Below are 25,724 nucleotides of genomic sequence, written 5' to 3'. Positions count from 1 at the left end.
CTCACCACAACCTCCTTTCAGGTAGCTGCAGAGAGCAATAAGGTCCCTCTTCAGCCTCCTCTTCACCAGATTAAACAGCCTCAATTCCCTCAGCCACTCCTCATAAGACTTATTCTCCAGACCCTTCACCAGTCTTCTTGTTGTTCTTCTTAACATTTATGCTAATTGGAAAGGATCTAGACACCTTTATGGAGACGGCATTCATGGAGAATGAGTTAAAAGTCAACAATTTACACATACATTTTATAGCCTGTGCTTTACTTGAAAATATTTTTAACTCTATTTAAATGCATTTTTTAAAAAAGGTGTTGTAGTTGTCAAATCTGCAGCACACTTGCCCGCCAAGCAGTTGTGCAATTCGTAGTTCATTGTTATCCCATTTTGAATGTTTGGAGCTAAAGCTTCCCATCCTAAGCGAGAAAACAAAATGCAAAAGCATTGTGTGAGAAGCAATAGTGAGTGATAATTTTTTGTCCGAAACCATGTCGTTGATACCCATGAGAATAAAAATCTAACACAACACTATCAAATGAAAGATCTTAAGAGTTTAAAAGGGAATGGCTACTACTTTGCAAAACAAAACCAGCCTCTGATTCATATATTAAAAGTGTGAGGGAAAATACAGGAGAATTTTTGCAAAACTGCAGTTTTCGAGCATTTCAGCTGGTTAAAACTACAGGCTGGGAGGAAGGTACAAGAAAGAAGAGTACAGCAAAGCCACTCTGCCCAAATTCATCTTCCATGTGGCTGTCTTTCTTCAATCAATTACATTATTTTACTTAACAAAGACTTGTACTAGGGAAAAATGATCTAAGCAATTTCAGTTTTCCTTACTTTTCCTAGAAAGGTTGTATTGACAAGTAGGGTTTCTTTCACACCAGTGAAAGCAGGTTAAGTGGCATAACAACACTTTCCAACTGTGAGTAAGCAGTCCACCTTCAAAAATCCATCCAAAGTCTCTCTGAGCAGAAACAATTGGAACTCTCAAGCTGATCAGCACCTTGGGAAAATCAAGGTCCTTATTCAGGGCTCTAAGCAGAGATTTAACAACCTAACCTTAGGGACCCTTTTCTTTTTGAAAATTTCAACCTTGTCCATTTGAAGACTTTCTGCTAAATTTGCCTCCTTTGGCATAAAGCACCAATGGTTTAGCTGGGATTGTAAAGATTTACTATGCACTTTTCCTATCTTATTAGAACCAGTAATGGAATCCACTTACTTGAATTTCTTTGGCTCTGAATGCATACTGCTGAAGAGTATGACATCCAGAGGTTACATTCCTGTCTACCTTTCATTTCAGCTCTCTAACTGTAATAAGTACATTTCTGTAAAACCTGTGGATTCTAAATCAAAGGAAAAATTCTTTTTAATCTCACCAGTATTTTAGAAAAACACTAATAATTCAACAGTAAGGTTATTAGACTACTTTGATGATTAAAAGAAAACAAAAAAAGAATTTAGAAATTGTCAGGAGCTTGTAGATAGAAGTTTTCTAACAAAAACTATTTTTTTAATATAATTTGTTAATTTTTAAAATGTTTATAAAACACAAATTAAACAGTTTCAATAAACACCTTCACTGAAACATTTTCAGGAGAATAACTGTTTTTTGACCAATATTACTAAAAATGCATACAAATTCCTTCTTCTTACTATGTAGGAGCCTCATGCACAGGGACGAGGAAGACTTTTTTCTGTGCATCTATCAGACAAGGACGATGATCTTTCTCTCTGTATCCTTTTCATATATTTTTGCTCCCAATCAGAAGAAATAACATGATTTTCTGATGTCTCCTTGGACCTAAGTCTCCTTACTACTTAACCTGTCTATTGCTGCACACGTGCAGGCACGTCTGTCCTTACAGGTGTATAAAATGTGCTGGATTTGTCTTGTTAGCTCAATAAAAAGAAAGTGGGGGACGTCACCTCGCCATTGCAGAGCCCAGCACAATGAGGCACGTTTGCACACTCTTGATCTAAAACGTCAGCGGGACAGCTCAGATGCTTTCAGTTCAGCACGCATCCATATGGTTTGATGGATCACATCTACAACGACCATTCAATGAATGCTGCGCTGCCTGCGACCCTCCACAGAGCTTGCTTTTTTGGCTGGGGCAACCCAGACTGATTCAAGTTCACTGAAGTCAATGGAGAGACTCAGCACCGTCAACAGGATCAGGCTGATCTGAAGCCAGGACAGGAAACTCTGAGGAAACATGAGCGCTACCCTGTTTGTTGCCTTGAATATTTGCTTAGTGTTTTGGAATTTACTGACTAAAGCTGCATGGAAGAAACCTGGCAGCCAGACACTTTTGCCAAGCTGTGTTATTTTGGTTGTATCAGAACTCCTGAAATAAACCCAAAACTCCAGTGAGACTTTTGTGTTCATGCCACAGCTCCTTGAACTCAGTCCATCCAACTGTTCAGGATCAGCCTGGACTGGCAGACCCACTGAAGTCTTGGCCAGCAAGGAAATATTATGCTAAGAACATGATGTGCCTGGTTCTCCTCTCACTTTACATCCATCTTATACCTCTGTAGCGCACGGGATATAGTGGATCCAGTTCTGATTTACTCCAGCTTAGAGAAAGGAAAATTCACTGCAGAGTCCAAGACAAAAGTCCCAAAGTTCTGGTTTCTTTGAGTGGTCACCATAATATATTCCCTCTCACTGAAACAAGCATTAACTGAAGTGGTCACGTCCATCAGTTAATTGACTGGAGTCAATTGAGTGCAGTCTTGGGTTCCACATCTCATGAGTGACTAAAATTCTCAACAAAAATACACCTTTGGAGCTAAAAAAATACCACATTTAGGACATGAAAAATGAGCCTATGGATGGTTTGGCTGGAGTTTGTGTTTGTTAAGAGGGTTAATACAAATGTTCCTGATTGTTTCTGTTGTTTATGAATCTCGACCTTCAGAACAGCACTGAAATGTGCTGTCTCCTAAAGATGTTCCCTACCGATATGACACACACTTTGTATTGTTTCACTGCACACAAGCATTAATATCCCAGAGGTAACCCACCCTTCTTTTAACGGCCGGTGACAGGTCCAATGGCTGAGCAAAAATCAGTTGAAGGAAAAGGAAGTCTTGTCGGAAACGAGATTAATCTTGTAACGAGTGTTCAGTCCTGATAACCCATCTGTGCAGAGAACTGCTTTAACTGGAGAGCAATTAACCTTCACCTGACAAGCTCTGTCCAACCGTTACAAACAACATTAAAGGCACAAGATCCCCTTCTTTTTTCCCACTTTACGTAGACTAAACAATCAGATTCTGAATTCCATGAAAACGGCACATGTAATGGTGCCTTGATGACAAAGTGCAGGAAAATTTTTTAAAAGGTAATGGCTGTATGGAAATAATGTGAAAAATGTCTCTGGCCACCACTTCTGCGAATTGATCTGATTAGCAAAAAGCAAAAATTTTGAGCACTTCCAAGGGAATACCTTACGCATGAGGGAAGCCGATGGGAATACGCCAAAGACTAACAGTAACAAAAACGTATGCAAGTAGATAAGAGCTGGTTAACCACGTCTGAGGAACTTTGCTTTCAGGATGAAGTGTGTATTTCCCCAACACCTCTGTGAACGCAAAGCCAAGGGGCAACTTCCTAGAGCTTCTTCACTCGTGGCCTTGTGGAAATTACTTGTCAAAACTAACTTCTACCGGCAGAACCCATCTCCAGTAACTGGGCTTTTGGGTCAGGTCCCCACAGGACCAGCTCTCCCATCCGACAGCCTGTGCTCCGAGCGACGTGGTCACTGCAGTCTCCGAAGGGTTCTGTAAATCCAACCCCAGATTCCCAGCCTGTTAGACCACAACATGAACTTAAACAACTGCCTTTCCCGCAGTAGTGTGAGGAGATAACTGAACATGGGTCTATTCTTCAAAGATGAAAAGGCGCGATATATATGAAGCCACAATAGCAAAGGACTGTTCAACTCTATGGCGAAAGGCCAAGACACCCATCTCAGTCACAGTGACAGAAACCTGGAATGACTCCAGGGGAATCGTTGGCAAAACAATGCACAAAATTTGGGCTGAGCTCCTGAATAACATGGGTGAAAGCCTGGCGCCAGTCAAGCCATTGGCCAAACACTTTTGACTTCATTTCGGCCAATTTCACTCCAGGTTCTTCATTCATTCTATTCATGTGCCTGAAAGCAATTATCCCGAAGTTATGATTAGCAATGGAGGTTTTCTGTCTCTGTTTACTTTTCTTTTGCTCTAGGTTTCTCTTAGCAGAAATTCAAGCATACGGGTTAGTCATGGTTTTATTTCTCTGTACAGTGAGGCAAAATTTCCGTTTCAGTCATTTCAGCTGAATGTATATGTCACTGTGGATTGCAAGAGATTGACGTGACTATTTAATATATCTAGAACATGCTCTGAACTATCTGTTGGAGAAGTCCACCTCAAGGGCTAGTGAAACATATATTTTACTTGGTGATGCATACAAATAAGGAAAGGATGCAGGCAACAAGGAGTTGCTTGCTCTTCATCTGACAGAATGACAATGTATTTTGAAGCATCCTGATTCACAGTATTGTAAAATGCAGGGGCGCTTTTCCTACCATTGCAGAGAAAACCCCTGATATTCCATAGTCCAAAGTAACAGCACTGGTCTTAAATTTTTACACAAACAGGTGTGTTGTACCGTGGCTTAAATGTCTAAATAGTAACAGGTAGAACGTTACCTTTATATCAAACATGAAGGGCTTAGATCTTTTCAGTGAATTAGGTATTAACAGATAGGAAATTCCTATTGAAAGCATTTCCTGTATTGGTAGTCCCTGATTTTGGCAACTTATCTGGGTAGGAAATGAACGCAGGAAGTATCTGTCTACAGACTCTTTATCATCAAGGTAATTGCTGTGGCAGCATTTTACTGTTTATCAAGGTAATAAACACATCGTCTAAAAAAAGATGTTTTTCAACTCTAAAGAACAAGGTTTAAAAAAAATTTTACAGGCTAGCATTGTAGTTATGCAAAATCTTCTGTGTAGAATTAATGTGCTGCTACTTGTTTCTCTTAGCGCAACTGTAATTAGGGATTTGTCAAACAAAACATTTCCAGTCTCCTGTGGCTTTTTTCCCAGTTATAGCACAGTTCCTCTGTATCGTGCTCTCTCATCTCCCTTAAGTCAGGTGGGTCATTTTGAAGAGTTATGCCACTTCCCGTAAATAGTTATTAACCACCCCTTCCTGCAGGTATTTGCATATACCCAGTTCTTGTAATTTGGTGTTGTATTTCCTTCCCATCTGTCAGGCACTGCTTAACCTGGCAACACATACATTTTGCTAAGAAAATCAGATCTTTTCCTAGCATGAAAAGGTTGCACCAGCCTAGTGACACCATTTCCCACACACCAGTTGATATGTACACATAAAATAGTTACAGAAAATAAACATACTTTGCAGGTGAAGGGAGACATCATATCATATGCATTCCTTCCACTCACTGATTTCCAAAATCCACCATTCCAAAAGACCATTTGCCTGGTCCACTGTATGTGGGTGATTGCTTGGTGTGTCCTTCAGCCTAGCCTTAAAAAAACTGCTAATACTCAAGTTTCTTTATTACCTTTTAATGTTCATTGACATTGTTATGACAATAATTGTCACTTTATTCATTTTACGTTGAAACAAATTCAATTTATGACATGATAATTACCAGAAGTAGTAATCACTGGTGTGTACATAGTAGTTATTAAAAACCGTGACTAATATTACTTGTTCATTACCCATTAGTATCCCTTTCTTGAAAGCAATGTCTCATTTTTCTAATGGGATAACTACACGCATAGTAAAAATCAGCAGCTCGGTGCCTAAGGATGCATGGCAACGAGAGAGACAACTTCCTTGTGATACAGGTTTGTAACCTGAACCTCACCAAACTTCCTGAAACAACTTCTCCCTCTGTTCACTGTGATCAGTTGTTTACAGGATTACACTGTCCTTTTAAGGGCGTGGAAGGAATAAATTGAAGGACACTGCACTACCCAACCTCAGGCAGGCTTAGTTACAACATTTAAAATAACTCCTGCAACCATAAAGACACATTCATCCTTTAAGGAAAGGATCAATACCTTTTTCATACAAGCGCTTTGAAGTTTCTCTGTCATTCTCACTGTTTTGAACACAATCAACATTTATTCTCTAACACACAAATATATATGAGGACAGCAGGATGACTAGCAGAAAACACGCCATTTTGTCAGACCATCGGCTTTTCATTACTGACAATGTGAAAAGCTGCTAGTACTTCTCTACTGTATAATTATCTATCAAAAGGAATGAATTTTTAAATAGTTAACAATGAGTCTCATGGAAACCACACTGCAGTCAATGAAAAGATTTTTGTTAACTTGACAGGGTTGGGCACTGCATGTGGTATTTTCTACTGTATCACTTTTACTTTGTTAAAATTGATAATACAAGGCATACAAACCCAACTTTTCTCTTTTTTTTCTCCACTCTGTTGATTTTCAAAATAATTCTGTTGGCTTCATTTAGAAACTTGCATTATGAAGCCTCCTTTTTTTGGATTAGATATTTTTACCATATTACCAACTGTCACTTGGAAGAGAAATATCTTCTTTTGGCATTCACATTTCTCAAAACTACTTCTGTATTTATCTTTCAGCAAGTCATTCTCCAAGAGCACTCGATTCTTTTAACATTGTTTCTGAAAGGCCTTTTGTAACTCATGGAACTTGCTGAAAAACATTTTGTTAAGAGGTAATATAGTTCTTGTTAAGAAAAAAACAAACAAACAAACCAACTCAGACAGTCAAACATACCCATTTTCCAGCTGTTGTTCCTTGCCTGGGGACCTAATGCTGAAAAGCAAAATCCTTATATTTGACTTTTAGTTTTGGCATATGTAGCCACAAACCAGACTGAGTTATATGACTGCTGATTAAAAGCAAAAGAAAACAACACAAAAATCCCCATAATATCTTCTTCTGTTCTTATATGACTATTTCTTCCTTGAAAATGTACATTTGCATTTAAGCCAGAAATAAGACGTACCTGGAAACAGTTATAGGTCTGATTCTGCTGCCTTTATTGGAACAAAATCTTCATTAAATTGGTGGAAACTTTGAATTAACAAGTGCAAGAACAAGCTAAGTGGCTTAAGGCACTCTTTATGTTCTTGCTTCCGATTCACCACAGCTTTCAGGTATGTGCTTTAAGAAAGTTGTGTCTTATGACCAAAGCCAAAGGAGGTATTTACAGGCTTAAAGTTAAATATACCATTGCATCATTTGCCAACTGAGATGAGAACAAGAAGAGAATAATCTTTCTAAATTTTTAATGCAAGGAACAGAAGTACAAATTACTGCATTAGTTCTGTTGGATACCAGTCCTCTAAATAAAGACTTAAACATTTCCATATGCCAAGAACAGATTTTTTTTTTAACTGTCTGCAGCTTTCCTTGTATTTAGAAGTATTTGAGTACTTAGATTTTCTAAAAGAAAGTGAGAGCAAAGTAATACCATAGAGAGAAGTGCAGATCAAGATTTCTCACAAAAAAATCTTGCCACTATATACTTCTTTAATCAGTATATCCATACTCTTTCACGCCTTAGAAACCACAAATATTCTCCTGTCCTCTATCAAATACACAGACTTGTTCTCCCAGAAATCGTAGCTTCTGTGCAAACAGCACATTAGAAATCAATAATAAAAAGTGGACATGCACATCTTTAGAAGTAAATTAGAGTAAAAGAAATATTCACAAATGTAATCAGCAAGTCATTGTAAAGTCAAGATAACTCGCTGCATAGCTTTTCTAAGACTAAGTGTAACTGCATTGACAGGCAGGGAGAGAAATACAACAAGGCTTGCTACATGGCAAGCAAGTAGAATTCTAGTTGCATTTTTCTATTTAATGTTCTTTCCTCTACGCTAGGATACTGGGAAAAAAACCCCCAAATGACCTTCAGGATAAGTATTTTTACTTCAACCCAAGGTAACACTTAAGTAATTTTTGCTCCATTCTAACAAAAAACCCACCAAAAAAGACAGACGCCTAATTCAAAAGCCTTTGTTATTTTCTAAATTTGTATCTACAGTAACTAGTGGGATACTTATAATTAGCAGTGCTGTATTGATCTGATAAGTCTTCAGCTCTACACCATTGTGCTGCTGCGCATATCTGTCAGGTACTACCTGTGCCAGAAGGAAACATGTCACCTTACTGCTGAAATCCTGACTGTTGAAAAAAAACTTGAAAAACTTGAAAAAACCATTTTATCCTTCAATTGCAAAAACTGTAGCAGTGAGATTAGCTGCGTGCGCACCAGGTGTAGGGAAGGGAATGCACGAGAAACACGAACCCCCCCAACAGCGTGGGGAGCCCAAGATGCCCAAGATGCCGGCTGTGGAGGCGCACGCCTTCTCCCACCACTCTCTCCTCCGCAGCCCCTCACCTCCAAGGGAGCTGGCCCCGCTCCCAGCTGGAGGGAAGGAAGCCGCTCTCCCGGCATAAGGGTCGACTAACGCAAGCCGCCCATGCCGCAGTCTGGGAAGAAGGCACCGCTGCGTCCTCCACCTGAGGAGACACCATCTTCGCGGTCATGAGGGAAACAGGGAAGGGGGCAGCAGGAGGAGGACAGGCGATGAGAAGAGACATATCTCTTGGTAAAGCCACGCTTGTGATGTCAACCTCAGCGCCAGAAAACTTGCACAAATGCTCGCCTTCACAGGTCCCAATTAGCCCCAGTTAAGCTAGCCTGATTTCTCACGAGCCCTGAGTGTGCCCATGGGTCTGTCTGCAGGTTTCTGGTAGGAAAAGGATGAATCTACGTTTTACTGGAAGGCCACCTTTTCATCTGTGTACATTTAGAGCAATTTGTACCTGGTTATGAGCAAGCACATAGCCATTCGCTACCCAGCTTTGACATTTGGTGACTCCACAGCTTCCCTACAGAAGAGAGTGAATCCCCGGCACAGAGTTCCCAGGTAAGGCTTTCCACCTTCCTTGGCCACGGCCTCTCATCACCTACGTTGGGATAGCTGGGCTACCCATTGCCAGCAGACAACACAGGCCATTACACTGAAATTGCAAAAAACATTTGCTAAACCTAACTGTTTAGCAAAAGCACAAACACCTGTTTGGCATTCAAATGGAATTTCTGTATTTCAGAAACCTCTCAGTTAAAAGGCTTCTTTATGTACTCGGTATAGAAGAGGAATTGAATCTCTTTGGAGCGGCTTAGCTTCATGTCAGAGTACTTTTCCTCCATCTAGAGTACAAAGCACTTGTCATTTCTTTCCAGTCATTTCACATTTTGCACTCGCACAAATAAAATCCTTGCCCCAGCATAAAAGGCCTTCCCAGCACCCTGGGCACCAAAATCCTCAATATTTTGGGGCGGCTATTTCCCCCTGAAAGTTTCACACTCCAAGATAAGGAGACCAAAAAGTATGTTTTTCCACTCCGGAGGCTTTGCTGACTGCATTGCATTAACAGGCTGCACAATACACAGCTGCACACAGTCTCTTCTCACCTCTGTAAGCATAAAGTGGAGCTAAAATAATAATGAGATATTGTTTACAATCATTTACCCTATTTTAATTCAGCTTACACAAACTATCAAAAAATACATATTACAAGCTCCTCAAAATGCATACAACATCTAATCTCAGTGTATTGTCATTTTCGAAAAAAAGTTTTCCCATCAACATCAATAGCTCATTGTGATTAACAGAAACAAAAACCAGCATTGCTATCTCAGCGCACAGCCCTTTCTTTTAGCAATGCAAAACTTGGCTCCCTGAACCTCAAGATTTTCATAGAGCACCTGTCACGTCCTATGTGCTCTGAAATGCGTGGCAAAACCAAAGGGAATTCAGTTGTTTCAGGAGCTACTAGGCATGTAATAGATACTGGAGATACTGGCCAGCAATGCAGAGGAGATTCAGATCTGTGTCTCTACAGATAGTCTCTTGAAAGCATCAGTGATTACAAAATGATAAGATTCATTATTCTTGTTAATCACATTGTCTTCAGGCACGACTTTCAGATTTCAAAAACCGTAACAAAATGCATCCCATGACCTTCAAAATGTAAACATCTAAGCAGAAGTCACTGAGAAAGCAAACTGCAGCTCCACTGAGCTAATGGCCAGGCTCTGCTGCTACTCCGTATCTCTTACTAAATCTCTGGCATAATTAGAAAAGTACAGAAATACACAATAACACGAAGAAAACAAATACCTTGATCCTAAATCTGATAATACAACGACGAAGAGTCCTCATGCTGTTTTGCTCTTTACATAAAACTAGTTTCACTATCACAAAGCGTTTAGTTACAGTTACACTTCTGCAATTAATCACAGCTATTGCTATATCTGCAACTGCTGTCTATTGCAACATACAGAGAAGCAAAGACTAGCTAGGCAGACAAGTAGATTTATTCAGCTTTCTAAGTGACACAACCTGAAAAACTCAGCAAAGCCATTCTTAAAAAAAAACAATCATGCACCGAGATCAATTTATAAGCTGATAAGAGAAATTTATTGTCCAAAAAATTAAAACATAAAAGAACACACCCATGAGATCTCACCGCCACCATTAAAATAACATTTGGAAAGGTCCCCAGTACAAGCATAAGAATTTCTAGAAAAGCACATCAACACCTGCATGAGAGAAAAGCAATAGCTGGTGCCTCTCATTCCCGCTTGCTAATACTTGTGCCCCATCAGCAAAAGAAACATTTAAAAGTATCCAAAAGGTTAGCGCTCTTAGGAACCCTTTTTTTCCTTCCAGTGCACACCCTCTCCCCTCACCGCAGTCCGCAAACACATCCAAGTTGTCAGAATGATACCTACAAAAAATTTCAGAAGCTCTCATAAAAGGGCTTCGCATATGCAATCCACAGCACTGAACAGTGAATTTAAAAAACCCAATTTTTTTTCCGAGTTTGAAGTTTTTAAGCCTTGCGGATGGTTGGAGTAGGAAAAAGGAAATTTACTAGGCAGTACAAAGGAAATCTTGTTGTCCTCTATTGTGGCAGTGGGGGTGTTGCCCAATTCTAACTTATCTAGGTTGATAAAGGAAACCAAAGAACATGCCACTGAAAAAAATTCCAACGAAAAAGGTACCCCTTTCTTACCTTAATAGTGCTTGCCATAATGTGATCAAGATTATTGATCGCTAATAATTGCTAATAATAATTATTGCTTCGCTCTGACCAGAAAGAAGTTTTGATGAGGTTGTTTAGAGCGGATGAGATTGTGCTAACTCTGGGAAATGAAGTCAGCCAATGGCAGGAAGAGGTTTCTATTGGTCCTGGCCACTGCAGCTCGAAGAAACAGGATATTTGGGAGTGAAAAGATAAGAGTCCTAAAACAATGTTGTTTTTCTTGATGACATGTGACTAAATTTTTTTAATTTTTTTTTTTTAAAAAAAACAAAAAAGTCAATTGCCTGTGACCGCCTGGGCAGGTGTGATCTGATGTGCAGTAAGTGTGACATGCCACTCGGAGGCAGGATGCAGATGTCAGATGAAATGGGCCAAATTCAGCACTAGTTTCATGCAGTCTGTTCACTGGGGAATTGCTGATTCAGGGCCAAAGCCAGACTTGGTATAAGCGGGTGTAACTCCAAATATGTTAATGAAGTCTAGCCGCGCTTACACCACATCTATATTTGTCTGTTAACCTCATTCCTGGATTCTTGAGCTATTGAGATCTTCTAGCCTATCTCATCTCGCACATTTTTTCTTCTTAGAGAAAAAAGTAAATTGGAGACAATAATTTCCTTTTGATGCCTCTTTCTTACCAAGGAAGTCACAGAAAGACATACATTTCAAAAGCAAATCCCTGAATGCCATGAACAGCCTTAAATTTTCCATACTCTTCCTTTACTTCACAGCTGTATCCATGCACGAAATTGAGATGGTTTCACTGGCGATTCCCTTCCTGGTCAGAGTGTGATGGTCATTTTTTATTCAGTGTTGCATTTTTATCTGTCCTTTTGTAGCACTTGGCAGTCACAGGGCACCCCAAAACTACCAGCTGTGCAAACAAAATACCGTCCTTGTCCCAGACCCTTGCTTAGGAGTGCTGGACTAAAAAATATGAAAGGCAGAGTGTTTCCACAGTACCAGCCAGTGTGAAAGCCCACATGCAAAGAAGCACTCAGGATCCAGTGCTGGCACAACCCTCTTGCTCTCACTATTCTCACAACATTTTGTGGTTTTGTAAAAGACAAAGTTCCTGGTTTCAAGAGATTCTCAGCTTTCAGCTAGAAGAGAAAAGCTTGAAATTAGGACCCTCAAAAATGGAAGCAAAATTCAAAGAAGTCAGAATGTGTTAATTTTTTAATAACCTTGTGATTTTTAAAAGTTGGTCCTACTATAAGCAGTTTACGATTTCTCGATGCTTCCTGTAACATCAAACCACAGACCTGTTGCTCGAAAGCACTGCAGCACTGGGTAGATAATTCCCGCTATAATAGGGTCCTGCCCTCTGACCAGGGACTTGGGCAGGATAAAAAAGAACAAGAAATAGTGATGGCTTGTCGTAGCATTATTTAGCGGAGGCAGATGACCTCACACTCTCCCAACGCCTTCCTTTCCTGCTCCTTAGGAAAAGAAAAGGAAACCAGCGCACCGCTCTGTCACTGGTGATGACTGCTGGCATCTGGTATGCATTTTTTCCAAACGGTACACAATGGAAGTCCCCGTTCACTCTTCTTCTCCTCCTACCCTGACCTGGAGAAGGTGACACGAGGCCCTGCACTTTCCCAGAGACGCCCTGGGGGACACGAAGCGCTGCCTGCTCAGCCCTCGGGCATTCGTCCCGCAGGCGCTGCTCCACCTCACCCACAGCAGGGCAGAGGAAGGGCTCGTCCACCCACCCCTGCTCACAGCAACGGCTCTGCCACCCACTAGGTCCCGGGAAATCCTCGTTTCCAGGTGCCTCACGGGGACCGCCGAGCTGGAAGTCCCTGGACACAGTAGAGTGACGCCGGAGCAGTGCCACTGCCTCCTGGCAGAGCTGCCCCTGGGGGGGCTCTGCTCAAGCGTAGCAGCGTATCTCCCAGCTGTGTCCGTATCCCAACGCATCTCCAGCTGCCTCACGAGCCTCGGGGCCCCTCAGCCAGCCCAAGGTGCTGAGCAAGCCTCCGGCAGCCTCCACATCCTGACGGAGAGACTGGGAAGGGGAGAGCAGACACCCTGCTTTTTCTCCCCCTGAGGCGCCACAGGATCGACTCCTTGTACAAGTTCAGCTTGAGCTTGTAGTTTACTTTAAGGAGCTCTGGTTTCTTCCATATCGAAGACGACTTCTGGTGATTTCAGAGCAGTCCAGAGTCAGCACTGCTGTGCAATAGTTTATATTCTCCATTAGTTGATTCGTATAGAAATCTGGTGTTGCACTGCTGAATGTCTTCTTGCATTCTACATCTACCGAATTACTGTGCTTCTGCAGAGTAGGTAACTTCTGGTAACTTTCCTATTTTCATTATGAACAGTATGAAAAGAAAGCAATTTACAGTAATTGTATTTCATGGGGATGTTGATTTCCTCCCTTTTCATCTCCAAACAATGAGCAAGACGGCCAAAAGATTAGAACCCTTTTTCTTGAAATTTCAAAGCATTGTATAATGTTTCAGTTGGGTGACTTCCACTCTAGTTAAGCTCGTGATATTTTGTTTTTTTCTCAAATATATTGAGAGGCTTGAAGTATCAGTTCCAGCTCCCCAGTGGATGGGAGCTAACAAATTCATTCACAAGCAGGCTTCAGTTATGATTATTCTCCAGCCTACCTCCATATACAGAAACCTCCTCTTGATTCATGCAGAGCTTTTGGAAGCATAAGGCAGGCAATATTAGGCTCTGCTGAGCTGTATTATTACTATGTAAGTTTTACAGAGCCCACAGCCCGGTAAGGATTTTGCCATTTTAAACTGGCATGCATTCTGTGCCAAAGAATTCAATGAAGTTTATTTGACTTTCAAGCTAATACCCACAGGCAGATTTCTGAGTGCTCAGGCTTATGTCAATCCAATTGCAAGACAGAGCCTTGGTATTGTAATGAAAGGAAAATATTGGGTTATCAAATCAGCATCATCCAGTTGCAAAAGTAAAATTGTACAAACACTTCCACTATTTTTCTCTTTTCTCCGCTTTGTTAAGGTTAAATAGAAAGAACATATGTTTTTGTTATGTTAGGCAACTACGTGCTATTGTCTGAAATAACGCTGTCTGAGTTTGAAAAAATGTGGCTTGGTCAACAAACAGAATGAAAACACAAAACAGTATTAAAAATCCACGCAATTCACCTGACACTCCCCTTCCCCCTTGATTTCTCTCTCAAGCTTGTCACCCTAATTCGTCTGGGCTCCTTTCTGTTGGAATTTTCTTCTACATTCAAGCCTGCATCTAGAAACCACAGAGCAACAAAACGCTACTGCATGTGCTTAACATTACACGTGTGCTTAAGTTTCTTGATCAGAACAGGGGTTTTGCACATGCTTTAGAATTGCAGCTGTGCTTAAGTTCTTTCCTGAAGACAGACAGACTCAAACACTGCTTTAAGTGCCTTCTACCTTTAGGAGTAAAGAGCTCCCTCTGTAGAGCAGAGCTTTCTCAGCTGGAGACAAAGGATCTGATCTGTGCTGATCTAAGCCTGCTTAAACTGACAGGGCCCTGTACAGACCTGAAGATTTGATCTGACCATGTAAAAGAAGTGACTAGACTAGATCCTAAACAAAGAAGATGAATTTCCAAAGAAAAAGGTTGTTTTCCTTGTTGCATTCTTTCTAGGATATACTAGAAACATGTTCAATATGCATATATTCACCTAAACACACGTAAAATCCTTCCAAAGAGAACATTTCTCCTGCTATCTGAAACACTGTTGCTAACTCTAAAAACCAATCCTGTCCTCAGATTTTTTCATATCATATCCGCGACAGTGTCAGCAGGCAGGAAGTATATCGCAATATTCCCTATGTCTACAGATCTGCAATCCGTCTTGCTGTCTGGGAGGTAAACCAAGCACTCTGCTCTCAGCCCGGGCTGGCCAAGAGGCTGGAGGCACCCTCTGCTAGCCTCGCTAGTGCCACTGTGTCTTCTGCTTCCACAATGCTTGTTCAGCAGTCTGCCCGGATAGCTTCTTTCCTTTTTACTTTCAAAATGTTGTTAGTACTGCTAATAACGGGGCCTTCATCCCTTTAACTGTACAGATTTGTTTACATTTTAAGTAACTCTGGGTAAATAATTGGGCAAGCTGGAGACACATTCCCCTTGCGTGTTATGCTTAGTATGTGTACAGACAGTGTCTGCAGATGTGGGTATTAAAAGAAAAGAAGAGGACAGAGAAAAGAAAAAGTGAGCTCTGTTCTTCTCACCAACAATACAGGTAAAAAGGACGTTCTCCCCTAGGTAGAGCCAGGCTACAAATCAAAAAACTTGGGTACAATACAAGACTTTGCATTGCAGTTTTTGGAAGCAGATTTGAAAAATTCTGGCAAATCAATGCTACTGCACAGCACATGAAGATATGTCTGTAAAGGTCTTAATCCTCTCGAAAATATGTAGCATTTTGCTTAAATGTAGCTCCAAACTTCAGTTTGGCCATACTCAGCTCAGTGCATGAGGGCCAAATACACTCTTACCAACTTTTCAGCAAGCACTTCAGCAGCCCTTCCTCCCTTTAATTCACAGCTTTCAGCTGGCTCTGAAGAAAATGACAGTAAATCTGCTCACAGAGGGCGAAACTATCCCCTCACCACCAAGAACGGTCTCACAAATAGGCTCTTAGCAAGGGAACAAACAGGGGTGCCCAGGAGAATGAACAGAGTGTCACGACCTGCCCCAGGATGCTGGTCGCTGGGATGACCAACTCTCATCCTCCATCCCCAGAACTGCTGGGCCTTTGGGGCTGCCCAAGGGACCTCCGCCTTCCATGCCTGAGTGGGTTTGATGAAGCACCAGGTCTGAGGACGCAGGACTAGCTCCATCCTGGGAAAAACAGGGTCCAGAGCCGGGGTGGGCTCATGCCCAGTGCTGCATGGCCGGAAATGAAGCCTCATGGTTGGAAATCAGAGTCGCCAGCAGGGCAAGGGAGGGGATTCTGTCCCTCTGCTCTGCCCTGCTCTGGTGAGAGCCCACCTGGAGGCCTGTGTCCAGCTCCAGAGCCCTCAGCACAGGGAAGACATGGACCTGTCGGAGCAGGTCCAGAGTAGGGCCACAAAACTGATCAGGGGGCTGGAGCACCTCTGCTGTGAGGAAAGGCTGAGAGAGCTGGGGCTGTTCAGCCTGGAGAAGAGAAGGCTGCAGGGAGGTCTTTTTGCAGCATTTCGGCACCTGAAGGGGGCCTGTAGAAAGATGAGGACAATCTTTTTAGCAAGGCCTCTTGTGACAGGACAAGGAGTAATGGGAAGGTAGATTTAGACTGGATATAAGAAGAAATTTTTTACATGAGGGTGGTGAAACACTGGCACAGGTTGCCCAGAGAGGCAGTGGACGCCCCATCCCTGGAGACATTCCACGCCAGGTCGGACGGGGCTCTGAGCAACCTGGTCTGGTTGAAGATGTCCCTGCTCACTGCAGGGGGGTTGGGCTAGATGACCTCTAAAGATCCCCTCCAACCCAAAGGTTGGAACCCCAAAGTTCTATGATTCAATGATTCTAAGCATGGAGGTTAACTGGGGGAGGACAGCACTACTCCGAGCGAAGCAGGGCGTTTGCTTTCGTCAAACTCCAATTACTATGTCAAAGCAAGCAGCCCATGTGAAGCCATGTAATTAATACTGATTAACCACTATGTGGCCACCGGGGCAGCATGGCACCCACGCCACGAAAGGCACCCTTCTTCCCTTCGGCGCTTCCCTCCATCCCCTCGCGACCCCCACCCAGGCTGGCGGCAGGCCCGGTGCCAGCCGTCACTAGAGGCTGCTCCCTGCCCCTCCGAAGCCAAGCCTCCCACACGAGGCCATCAACAACCCTTCTCCGAACTTAGGAAATGCTTCTTCTTGTAGAAAGTGCGTTTTAACAGAAGCAGATAAATGAGAGTTCCGCCTGCTGCTGCAGCACCCGCCATCGGGTTCGCCCCCAGGGCTGGTTGCCACTGGACGTCTTCCCACTCTCCCGTCTTTGCTCCCTGTCAGCCTCTCCATGCACCATCTCCAGCTGCCCCAGCTCATCAGGCAGATTCATCCCTGCACATCTCTCCCCCGTCGCCACCCTCCCTCCTGTCACGGCAATGAATTCACTGCACTCGCTGGCTGAACTGCAAAGTCGGGATAGAGCCTGATTTGGGGGCAACACGATTTTTTTTTTAACTTTAGTTCACGGAACAACAGCTGTCAAGAATGTATTGTTTTCCAATGGACAAAGTTTTACAGAAATGAAACGTTGGAAGTTTTCAAAGTGAAAGTCAAGGTACTTCACTGTCCAACTCTGAGTCCCTAACCATACTCAAGCTATTTAAGCTTCTATGAGCCAAAATATTTTTGGTGACTACATCATTGCTGCCCCACCTTTTCTGCTCTGCTCATCTTTGGAGACCAGCTATAGTCTATACTCTCCACATTAAAAAAATACCACAGAAATGGGAAATTAAATGGGAGCTTTGTTTATATGAATTACACTGACACAGTCACAGTTATACTGATATTGGAGATATTTTTAATAGTCAACACATACTTCGTAACAGGGAAGTGCTGACACGCTCATCCGCAGACAGGGAATCGAATCACTATCTGAAGTTGGATTCATTTCATCAGGATTCAACAGTTTTAAGTGTAGGTGTCCAGACTAAGCTAGCTCCCCAAGATTTCGGCTGCAGTCTCCAACACAACCATCTTTATCATGTCATTCAGTCTCACCTACAACAGCTACTTAAAAGAGGTGAGGTGAATCGCACCTTCAAAGTACTTCTCTCTCTCTCCATTGGGAACCGAGATGTTCACCTGAGACACCCAGCTTTTGGATAACTCTGCTTATGTGAGATGAATCTCACTCCAACTTTCCTTTCCTTCTTCCTTAATTTTCCCATCTCCAGAACATTAACAGTTTTACCACCAAATGCCAAAGGAGTGCTGCATGGATTAATTAAAGTGTGCTGAGACCTTTGGCTGAAAGTTGCCACCAATATGAAAGCTATTTGTTTTCTGTCTGATGCTAATTGAAAGCTGGTTAAGCGACAATGGTACCACAGGACACAAAAAAAAACCCCTCAAATCAAAACACTTTGAAAAAGCAAATTCTCTGCAAGGAAAAAAGAAATAACTGTGAGGGCAAAGGCCAACATTTTTCATCACTTTCTTCCAAATGTTTTAGGTAATTTTAACTGAACTACACAATAGTTTGGAATGGTTATTACAGACCGCTGTCCTTCAAGGTCTTGCCATCCCTAGATTGATGGGCATTGCACACAGCAAATATGTCTGGCGTATTGGATTTCTACACCGCATTAGTGAGGCTGTTTCAAGATTTTCATCAAGAATGGAACCTATTAAAGTGTCTTGCACTTTTCTGGCTTTTATAGCGTGCTTTGGAGGACTGCGTGGTCTTTCTTCCCCCTCCATGACCAGGAAGTCTATAGAAAATGCTTTCAACTGTTTTATTTGACCTTTCACCCCTGGGCTTTTGCCTAATCTGCAAATTTGAATAGGAGGTATAGCTGTGTGCTTTTTTTCCCCTCTCTAAGTAACTAGCTCAATTCCTTAAAGGACCAGACATACATCTAAAATTAGGACTCTTTCCGTATTGTACTTGTTAGTGGCTGTGAACAAGAAACAGATGTGAAATATCTGTGTTTAAAACTTAGTGACCCAGAAAGACCACGGCTAATACAGATCATTCTTAATAATTGAAATCTGCCACCCTTTGGCCACCTTGAGATACATGCACACACCAGCAGCATATCCCCACCTCAGCAGACAGACACAAATGGCAACCCTTGGGACTTTTACTCAGATGGAGTTTACGACTCAAACAACAGCAAAAAAAATTGATCCCCCATTGATTTTTTGCCCCAGTCTCGATCAGCCTCCTTCCATTCAGACAGCTATCTTCCACCAAAGGTGAACTCTTCAGCAGTGGAGAATAGAGGAAATGTAAAAGAAGCAACAGACGTACAAACAAAACTTTGGTCTACTTAGTTTGTCTCAATCCATGCCAGGTATCTCACTGTACCTTCTGTTAAAACTGCAATAACTGCCCCGTCTGAGTAGGGATCCCTTGCCTGGTGCCACCCTGGGCTGTGGGTGACAGGCACAGTTAGGAGAGTAATGGGGGGGGGGAGTGCTGATGGAGCAATGCACTAATTAGACAATCAGACTCCTCCATGAACGTTCTTCTTTTGTCAAAATTATGAGGGAGAAATTCAGGTTGCAGGAGATGCCATTCCCACCACTGTTGTCCAACACTAAGTGCATGCTGCATACATATGCAGTAAAAGCAAACAACTTCCACTGCTGTGCAAACTTGTTTTTCTTTTCTTTTCTTTTATTTTTTCTGTCTAGGACAGGAAAATACATTTAAATGCTGAAAACATAAAAAAACAATAATCCTTGAACAATTATTTTAGAACAAGATTTTAAAAAAACCTAGAAATTAAGCACTTGGCAAAGGTGCTAGGGCCTCTTCTAGGAATACTCCTGAGGCTAGGCTGTGTGATCCAAAAAGGATAAGATTCACACATTTCTGTAACTGTCTGGTATTTCTGGCTCTCTCTAAGACCCAGTAATGCCACATGCCTTGTGAGAAAAAAAAATATATTAAAAAATTACTGTTAAATAACGCTGGCCTATCTTGAATCTGAACTGTACAATTAAGCTAAAAATATTTATCATCTTTTTGAAGAGCACAGCAAGCAATGTTAGAGAGGAAATAATAACCAAGAATGCCTGTAGAGACTGCAGTTTTCTTGTGGCTTTCTGAAGAGCAGAGAGGACAGGTTTCAAATCACAGTATGATGATTGCTATAAATAGCTCGCTCATTTCTCTAGCAATGAAACCCCTCATTCCTTTTTTCTGTTAAATCCCATGTTTGGGAGCTTTACCCCATATTTGCAGTGGTGCTCACGCAGGATCGTCTGGGTAGGAGAAAGTACTTCTGTTTGGAAACTGGGTGATCCCAGGAACTGCCTGTTGGCAACTCTCTACCTTTGACGTTACTCCAGCAGTTTATAAAATGACTTTTTACTACCAGAATGAAACTTGCCTGTGAACTCTTCTAAAGAGTAACACTGTACGTTGGATCTGTAAAGCTTAACGACAAATGCCAAGTATTTCCAATACCCAAGAAATGCCACGTTGATAAAGTCCTACCTGATCTGATTTCTGTATGACCACATTTCCAAAGATCAGTGCACTTAGAGAAAGACATTTCCAACAGCATACAAGAAGCTTAGATGATTACGTGAAAATACTACAGTGAAATCAAAGGACTTGGCAAGGATAAACCAAAATATTTTCTCTTGGGGACTAAATGCAGCCACAAGAAAGAGAGCAAAGGAGCTCTCAATTACTTTAACATATAAAAAGTGTGGGCATAAAATGCTTATCACTTTGAAAAAAAACAATGAATATGGTTAATTGCCAAGATAATTCTAAGTCAAAGTTTTTACAGACCTGGGATTTGTCATCGTCATCACAATCTTTTTGACCATATCTAGAGCACTTTGTAGGTTACACAGTGATTTAAGAAAAATAAAGACAATGTCCTGCTTCCACCAACACGGATGGCAAAACTCCTTTCACCTCAGTGGGAGTAAGGTTTCAACCCACTGAGAATTAAACAAAATTACACACTATCACAGTTTCCTGCAAACTAGAAATTCTGAGTTTCAGAGGGCTCTAAGTACGCCATGTTACAAGATACAGAAAGTACTGTCCAATAACAAAAAATGAGCAGAAGTGGAAACAGGGAGGGAACCAATAATTGATAGGATTTAATGCATGATTTAAGGGCCAGGAAAGAATCCCTAAAGCCTTCTCCTACTATGAAAGGCTTGCCAGACATGTGTGAAAAACTTGCTAAAACATGTGTGTTGAATTACCTTGGTGGCCTGCGACTTTCCCAACAACCATTCGTAATTAGCTGGGATCCAGTAAAATAGAAATTAAGATTTGTATGCAGCATTAGTCCCATAGAATGGTGCACTTACTCTGAAATGATCTGTGTTATGGTCCCTGCCCTAGAAGATGTTAAGCGTTTCCAGTTAATGGCATTCAACTCCATGGGGTGCCTACTTCTTCATCTCCATGTTCTCAAAAGACTATCAACTGAAAGGTAAATGTTTAAACTACCCCTTCTTCTGCTGGGCTGGATCTTACTTTAAATCACTTGATATTACTCTAGAATTATTTCCCACAACATACTGTGGCTGGTCTGCCGGAGCAGCTCCTTGTTAAAATATTTCTATCTGAAGTACTACCGCATTTCTCAAAAAGGACCTGTGGCATTACGGCAGCTTGGTTTCTTTTGCATTTTTGCCCCCTAACCCCTCTTCCCCACTGCCAAGGGCTCCTCTGCTCCCTCCTGTCCCCCACTGAGCTGTGCAAGAGCCCGGGTGCTGCAAACAGCCTGGGTCCGAGCATGTGCCTGTGTGCCAGGCAGCTGTGGCCAAACGCAATGCCAGATGCACCCCCGCACAGACCAAAACGCTCCTCCCGCCTCTCCCTCGGTGGGCACATAGCCCCCTTCCCTCTCCCCCCTGCTGAGCTGCACAGCATCGAGCAAAGCTGATCGGCCCGGAGCTGTCAACCCCTCCAATGAACGGGCGGAGAGCTCTGTCTCCTTACGAAATCTGGGAAGGATCGACTTGAGACGGACAAGTCCCTGAGACTTGAAGGAAAACCTGTCCCAGACTGTCCTTCTAGTCAAACCTGCCTCTACACCGAATGGCTGCCTTGATGGAGGGGTAATCCTCCTGTCACCCATAAAGTTGTAATCAGTATCCCATTAGTGCCAGTACTTCATAAGGAGTTACTCACTATATCAACCTATGTCACCAGCCAGCCACAGGCATTTAAGATGACCAGGTGGTTTAATACCCTTGCACCCAGGCATAGTGCTTGTTCCCCCCCAAGGCAGTTCCAGTCTTGCAAAGATCTCTTGCCATATGCAACATTTCCATCACAGTTTGATGAAACTGTATTCATTTATGGGCAATGCAGTTATTTGCCAAAGAATGTGGTCTGGGGGCAGCTGAAGTGATTTGCTGGTTCAGGACAAACTTGCTGAGTAGTTCTGGCCTGAAATAAAAATAACAGCAGGCTTTGAAAACATTCAAGGGACGTTCCCTTGAACAGATATTTTCAGCGGTTTCAACACTTTGTTTTCAGGGCACTTGTCATGAAAGCGAAGGAAGGAACAAGCACGACTCTCAGCGTTTTCAAGGAGGGTAAGCCCCACCCCGCCCCCCCTTTCTCCACGGCAGCTCAGCACATGCCTGGGCACAGCACTCGGATCACCCCCAGCCCTCTCCAGCAGGACTTGCCACCTGCCAAGACAGCATCCTCATCATTCAGCCACTCACTCCCCAGCTCAGCCTCTTGCTTGCTCTTTTAATTGTCCTGTGCAAAGTGGGACAGAAGGAATTACAAGCAACAGAACTACAATACAACACTTGGTCAGATGCTTTCCTGGATCAGCACCTTCAATCATCAACTCCTTCTGGGTCCTGCACAACGGCAGCACCGGATCTGGGAGTTGGGGAATCTTTGATTGACATCAGAGTACAAATAAAACACAAGAATAAGGTTAGAAAAGAACACCTTTCTCTCAAAGTTATTTGTGTATAGGCTTTGTTGGAGCCAAGCACATGCAGAAGGAAAGCTGTACATCTGCCAATATCACAAGTACGATCCAAGCAAGTCCATCAAGATATTGCCAGCCACACAGCTCTCTCCATGAGGAAAGAATTTGCAATGTATTATTTGTCACAGAACCATATAATTGCAGTATCAAAAATTATAGTAAATGGTTCTAATCAACTGCCAAGAAGCGGATATTTTTCTGGCTTGAGCTTCTAATAGAAAAATAACAAATGCAAAAGTTACAGCAAGTCTGATGTTACCAAGCCGTCATTCTAGAAATTATCCTTTGAAACAAAATTGAAGCAGATAACAAATAAAATGATACATATTAGTTCAAGTAAGACTAGAAAACAAGTTAATTGCTTTTGCAAGCTTCTTATACCAAACAACAGAACTTTGTGCACTATGAATAGCCAGATTCATACATGGTAATTTATGTTATTAATTTTAAAGACTGTACAAAAGAAGTCAAAACAGTTGACTCTTCAATTACGATGATGATCTTAGTGTGTTCAGCTCTTAACACAATATTCAGCTGCGATGGGTGAAGTTTTATTTGAAGGATTTTCTTCCGCAGGTTAATTTTCTTATTGTGGGGTTTTTTTTCCTATTTTTTTTTTAAGTCATGCTGCCATTTTCAGCTGGAACACCTACAGACTAAAATAAATCTCATGCATTAAGGTACCTTATGGAAATTATATACATAAATTCATGCTCTAATTACCATGTTATTTTGGGCTTCAGTCTCATTCATTATGTGGTGATTCCCTGGCCAAGACATGGAAAGAACTCCCTTCCCCAAATATTTAGCATGTACTAAGGAAAGGCAAAGGATACAGTAGGGTGACAGAAGTCCTTATGCACTGGATAAATTAGGATAATTGGGAGTAGGACTTCACTGGAAGAATGTTTTTGGAGGATAACTGCAAACATATTATAATGGGGATATTGATCCCATATTCTGGGGAGAAGCGAATAATATAACCCTTATAAAATACAATTCAGAGCCATTTGAAATATTTCCAAATTTGAGTTTAATTCCATGAGTTGCTTTGGATTATTAAAAACAAGTGAGAAAATTAGGAAATGTCAAACCATTGCACAACTTCTCTAAAACAAAACATTTCTATATATTGAGAGCCATGTCCCATTTACCACAACATGCCACAAGCAGGAATAATGATGCATATCTCCCATATTACATTTATACGGTGGTGTGCTGTGTACTGACATTGTATTTCTTCCCTTGTCAAAGTTTTCAGTGTGTTGCCTGTCCGGCAAAGAAGAGTCATGGGAATGCACGTGCCCCTTGCACTTCTTGCCCTTTCTTTGTTGTGCAGTATTTGTGTTCTATCATCTTGTGCCTGCCTCTTGGGTGCTGGAGCGTTTGGACTTCATCTGACAACTTCCACTTTCAAAATGCCAGTACACAAGCCCAGTCTGTATTCACAAAGGGGGTTATCTGGACAGAGTTAAGAAATAAAAGTCACACCAGCTTCTAATGTGTGAGCAGCTGGGTAGATGTCTCACGAACATAGGTAGGGCTCCACACGATCGTAAGAGCGTGAAACTTCCCACACAGATGCTCTCGCAGCACAAGCAGCTGACCAACAATATCAAAGCAGCAGACTGAGAAGGCTGAAAGTGAAGGAAATTTGTGGTTTCTTTATGACTCTGAGATGAATTTTTTCATCAGATTAACCACTTCTGAAAGCATCCGGCATGTCTAACATACTCGAGGGACAGCCAGGATCTATTTATTCTAAGGCAATGCATGCAGGGTCTGACTCAGGAGTAACATCCTTATTCAGGAAGGACATTTAATTTTAGGTTTCACTTTAAGCACATGATTAAATCCCATTAAAATTGATGAAATCTGAGTTTATCCTTAGAGTTAAGCATGTACTTAGGTGATTTCCTGAATCCAAGGTCAGTGGGCAAATGCAGGTAGAAATATAGGTTGCTACTTGTAAATGCAGAAACTAGCAGAAGAATAAAACAACTCGAAGTGGGAGCTAATAGAATGTAAATTATTACTAAGAAAGTTTCTAGAAAACCAGGAAGAAAACCTAAGTGAATGGGAGTAGAAGGAAAGTGGTCTCCTACCCAAAGCCACAAATATTGTCCCTGTATACAGCATTACAAGAGCAGCAGAACAGAGGCATGCTGTGCTGCCACAAGGTGATTTGTGGGAGATATCTGATCATACCCATCAATCAGCTGTTGCTTGTTGTCCCTTTTACCTCTGAGCAGAGCTAAAAGGGCCATCACGCCATACTCAAATCTGACACAGGCTTGGACATTCTCCAGCACTTACAGAACAGCAAATCAGGTAATCAAATGCACGTAAGTCAGAATAAAAACAGCTTTGCCAAACTCCAACCATACCAGATCTGGTGACCAACGTCAGAGTCAGAAACTCAGAGAAGCATTCTATTAAGTGGACAAATCCACCAAAAATTGCCTGGATACAAAAACAGTCTATGGACACGCAGTAGGTTATTGCGGCATCATAAAGAAATAAACTTACCATTTTAGGAAATCATTGTGTATTTGGTTGTGCTAAAGGAACAATGCTGACCAAGCTAAGGTGCAGTGCTACTTCTTGAGAAGAAAAGTTCCCTTCTGAAACATTTTCAGATATGTGGGACTGTACGTAACTGATCGGGGCCCTGTGCCACCCATGTGTGAGTGCAGCTAACAGGACCAGTCACAAATGTCGCAGTTTAGTTCTAGATTGAGGCTTTTCGGTCTACTAAGTTAGAGTGGGTATTTATATCTTTGTGGGGACTGACCACAATTCTGCATTTGACACCATGGGTTTCAGAACTTGGTTGTAACTAATGGATCTTGGATTTTGATTTGGGCACAGGACAAACAAATATGGAAAGCAACCTGCCTCCAAAGAGAAATCTCAAGGCA

General features: G+C 42.0%; 1 protein-coding gene across 4 annotated transcripts in view; it reads right to left on the bottom strand.

Annotated features, from left to right (window-relative positions):
- ERG (ETS transcription factor ERG) overlaps positions 1-25,724 on the bottom strand; it is a 146,340-nt gene that overhangs the window by 53,868 nt on the left and 66,748 nt on the right. Inside the window, exon 1 of one of the 4 annotated variants that reach the window (XM_009932652.2) lies at positions 11,136-11,236. The exons of 2 other annotated variants lie outside the window; for them this stretch is intronic. In XM_009932652.2, the coding sequence (XP_009930954.1) occupies positions 11,136-11,153 (18 nt within the window). In that variant the 5' untranslated portion in view covers positions 11,154-11,236. Of the gene's footprint in view, positions 1-8,876; positions 8,943-11,135; positions 11,237-25,724 lie in introns of those variants that run through there. One more of the 4 variants, XM_075431978.1, reaches the window with a different exon arrangement.

Source organism: Opisthocomus hoazin, chromosome 1 (assembly GCF_030867145.1).
Source record: "Opisthocomus hoazin isolate bOpiHoa1 chromosome 1, bOpiHoa1.hap1, whole genome shotgun sequence".
NCBI classification, from domain to species: Eukaryota; Metazoa; Chordata; class Aves; order Opisthocomiformes; family Opisthocomidae; genus Opisthocomus; species Opisthocomus hoazin.
Note: the sequence above shows the minus strand (reverse complement) of the source record. Positions and strands in the feature narration are given on the sequence as shown.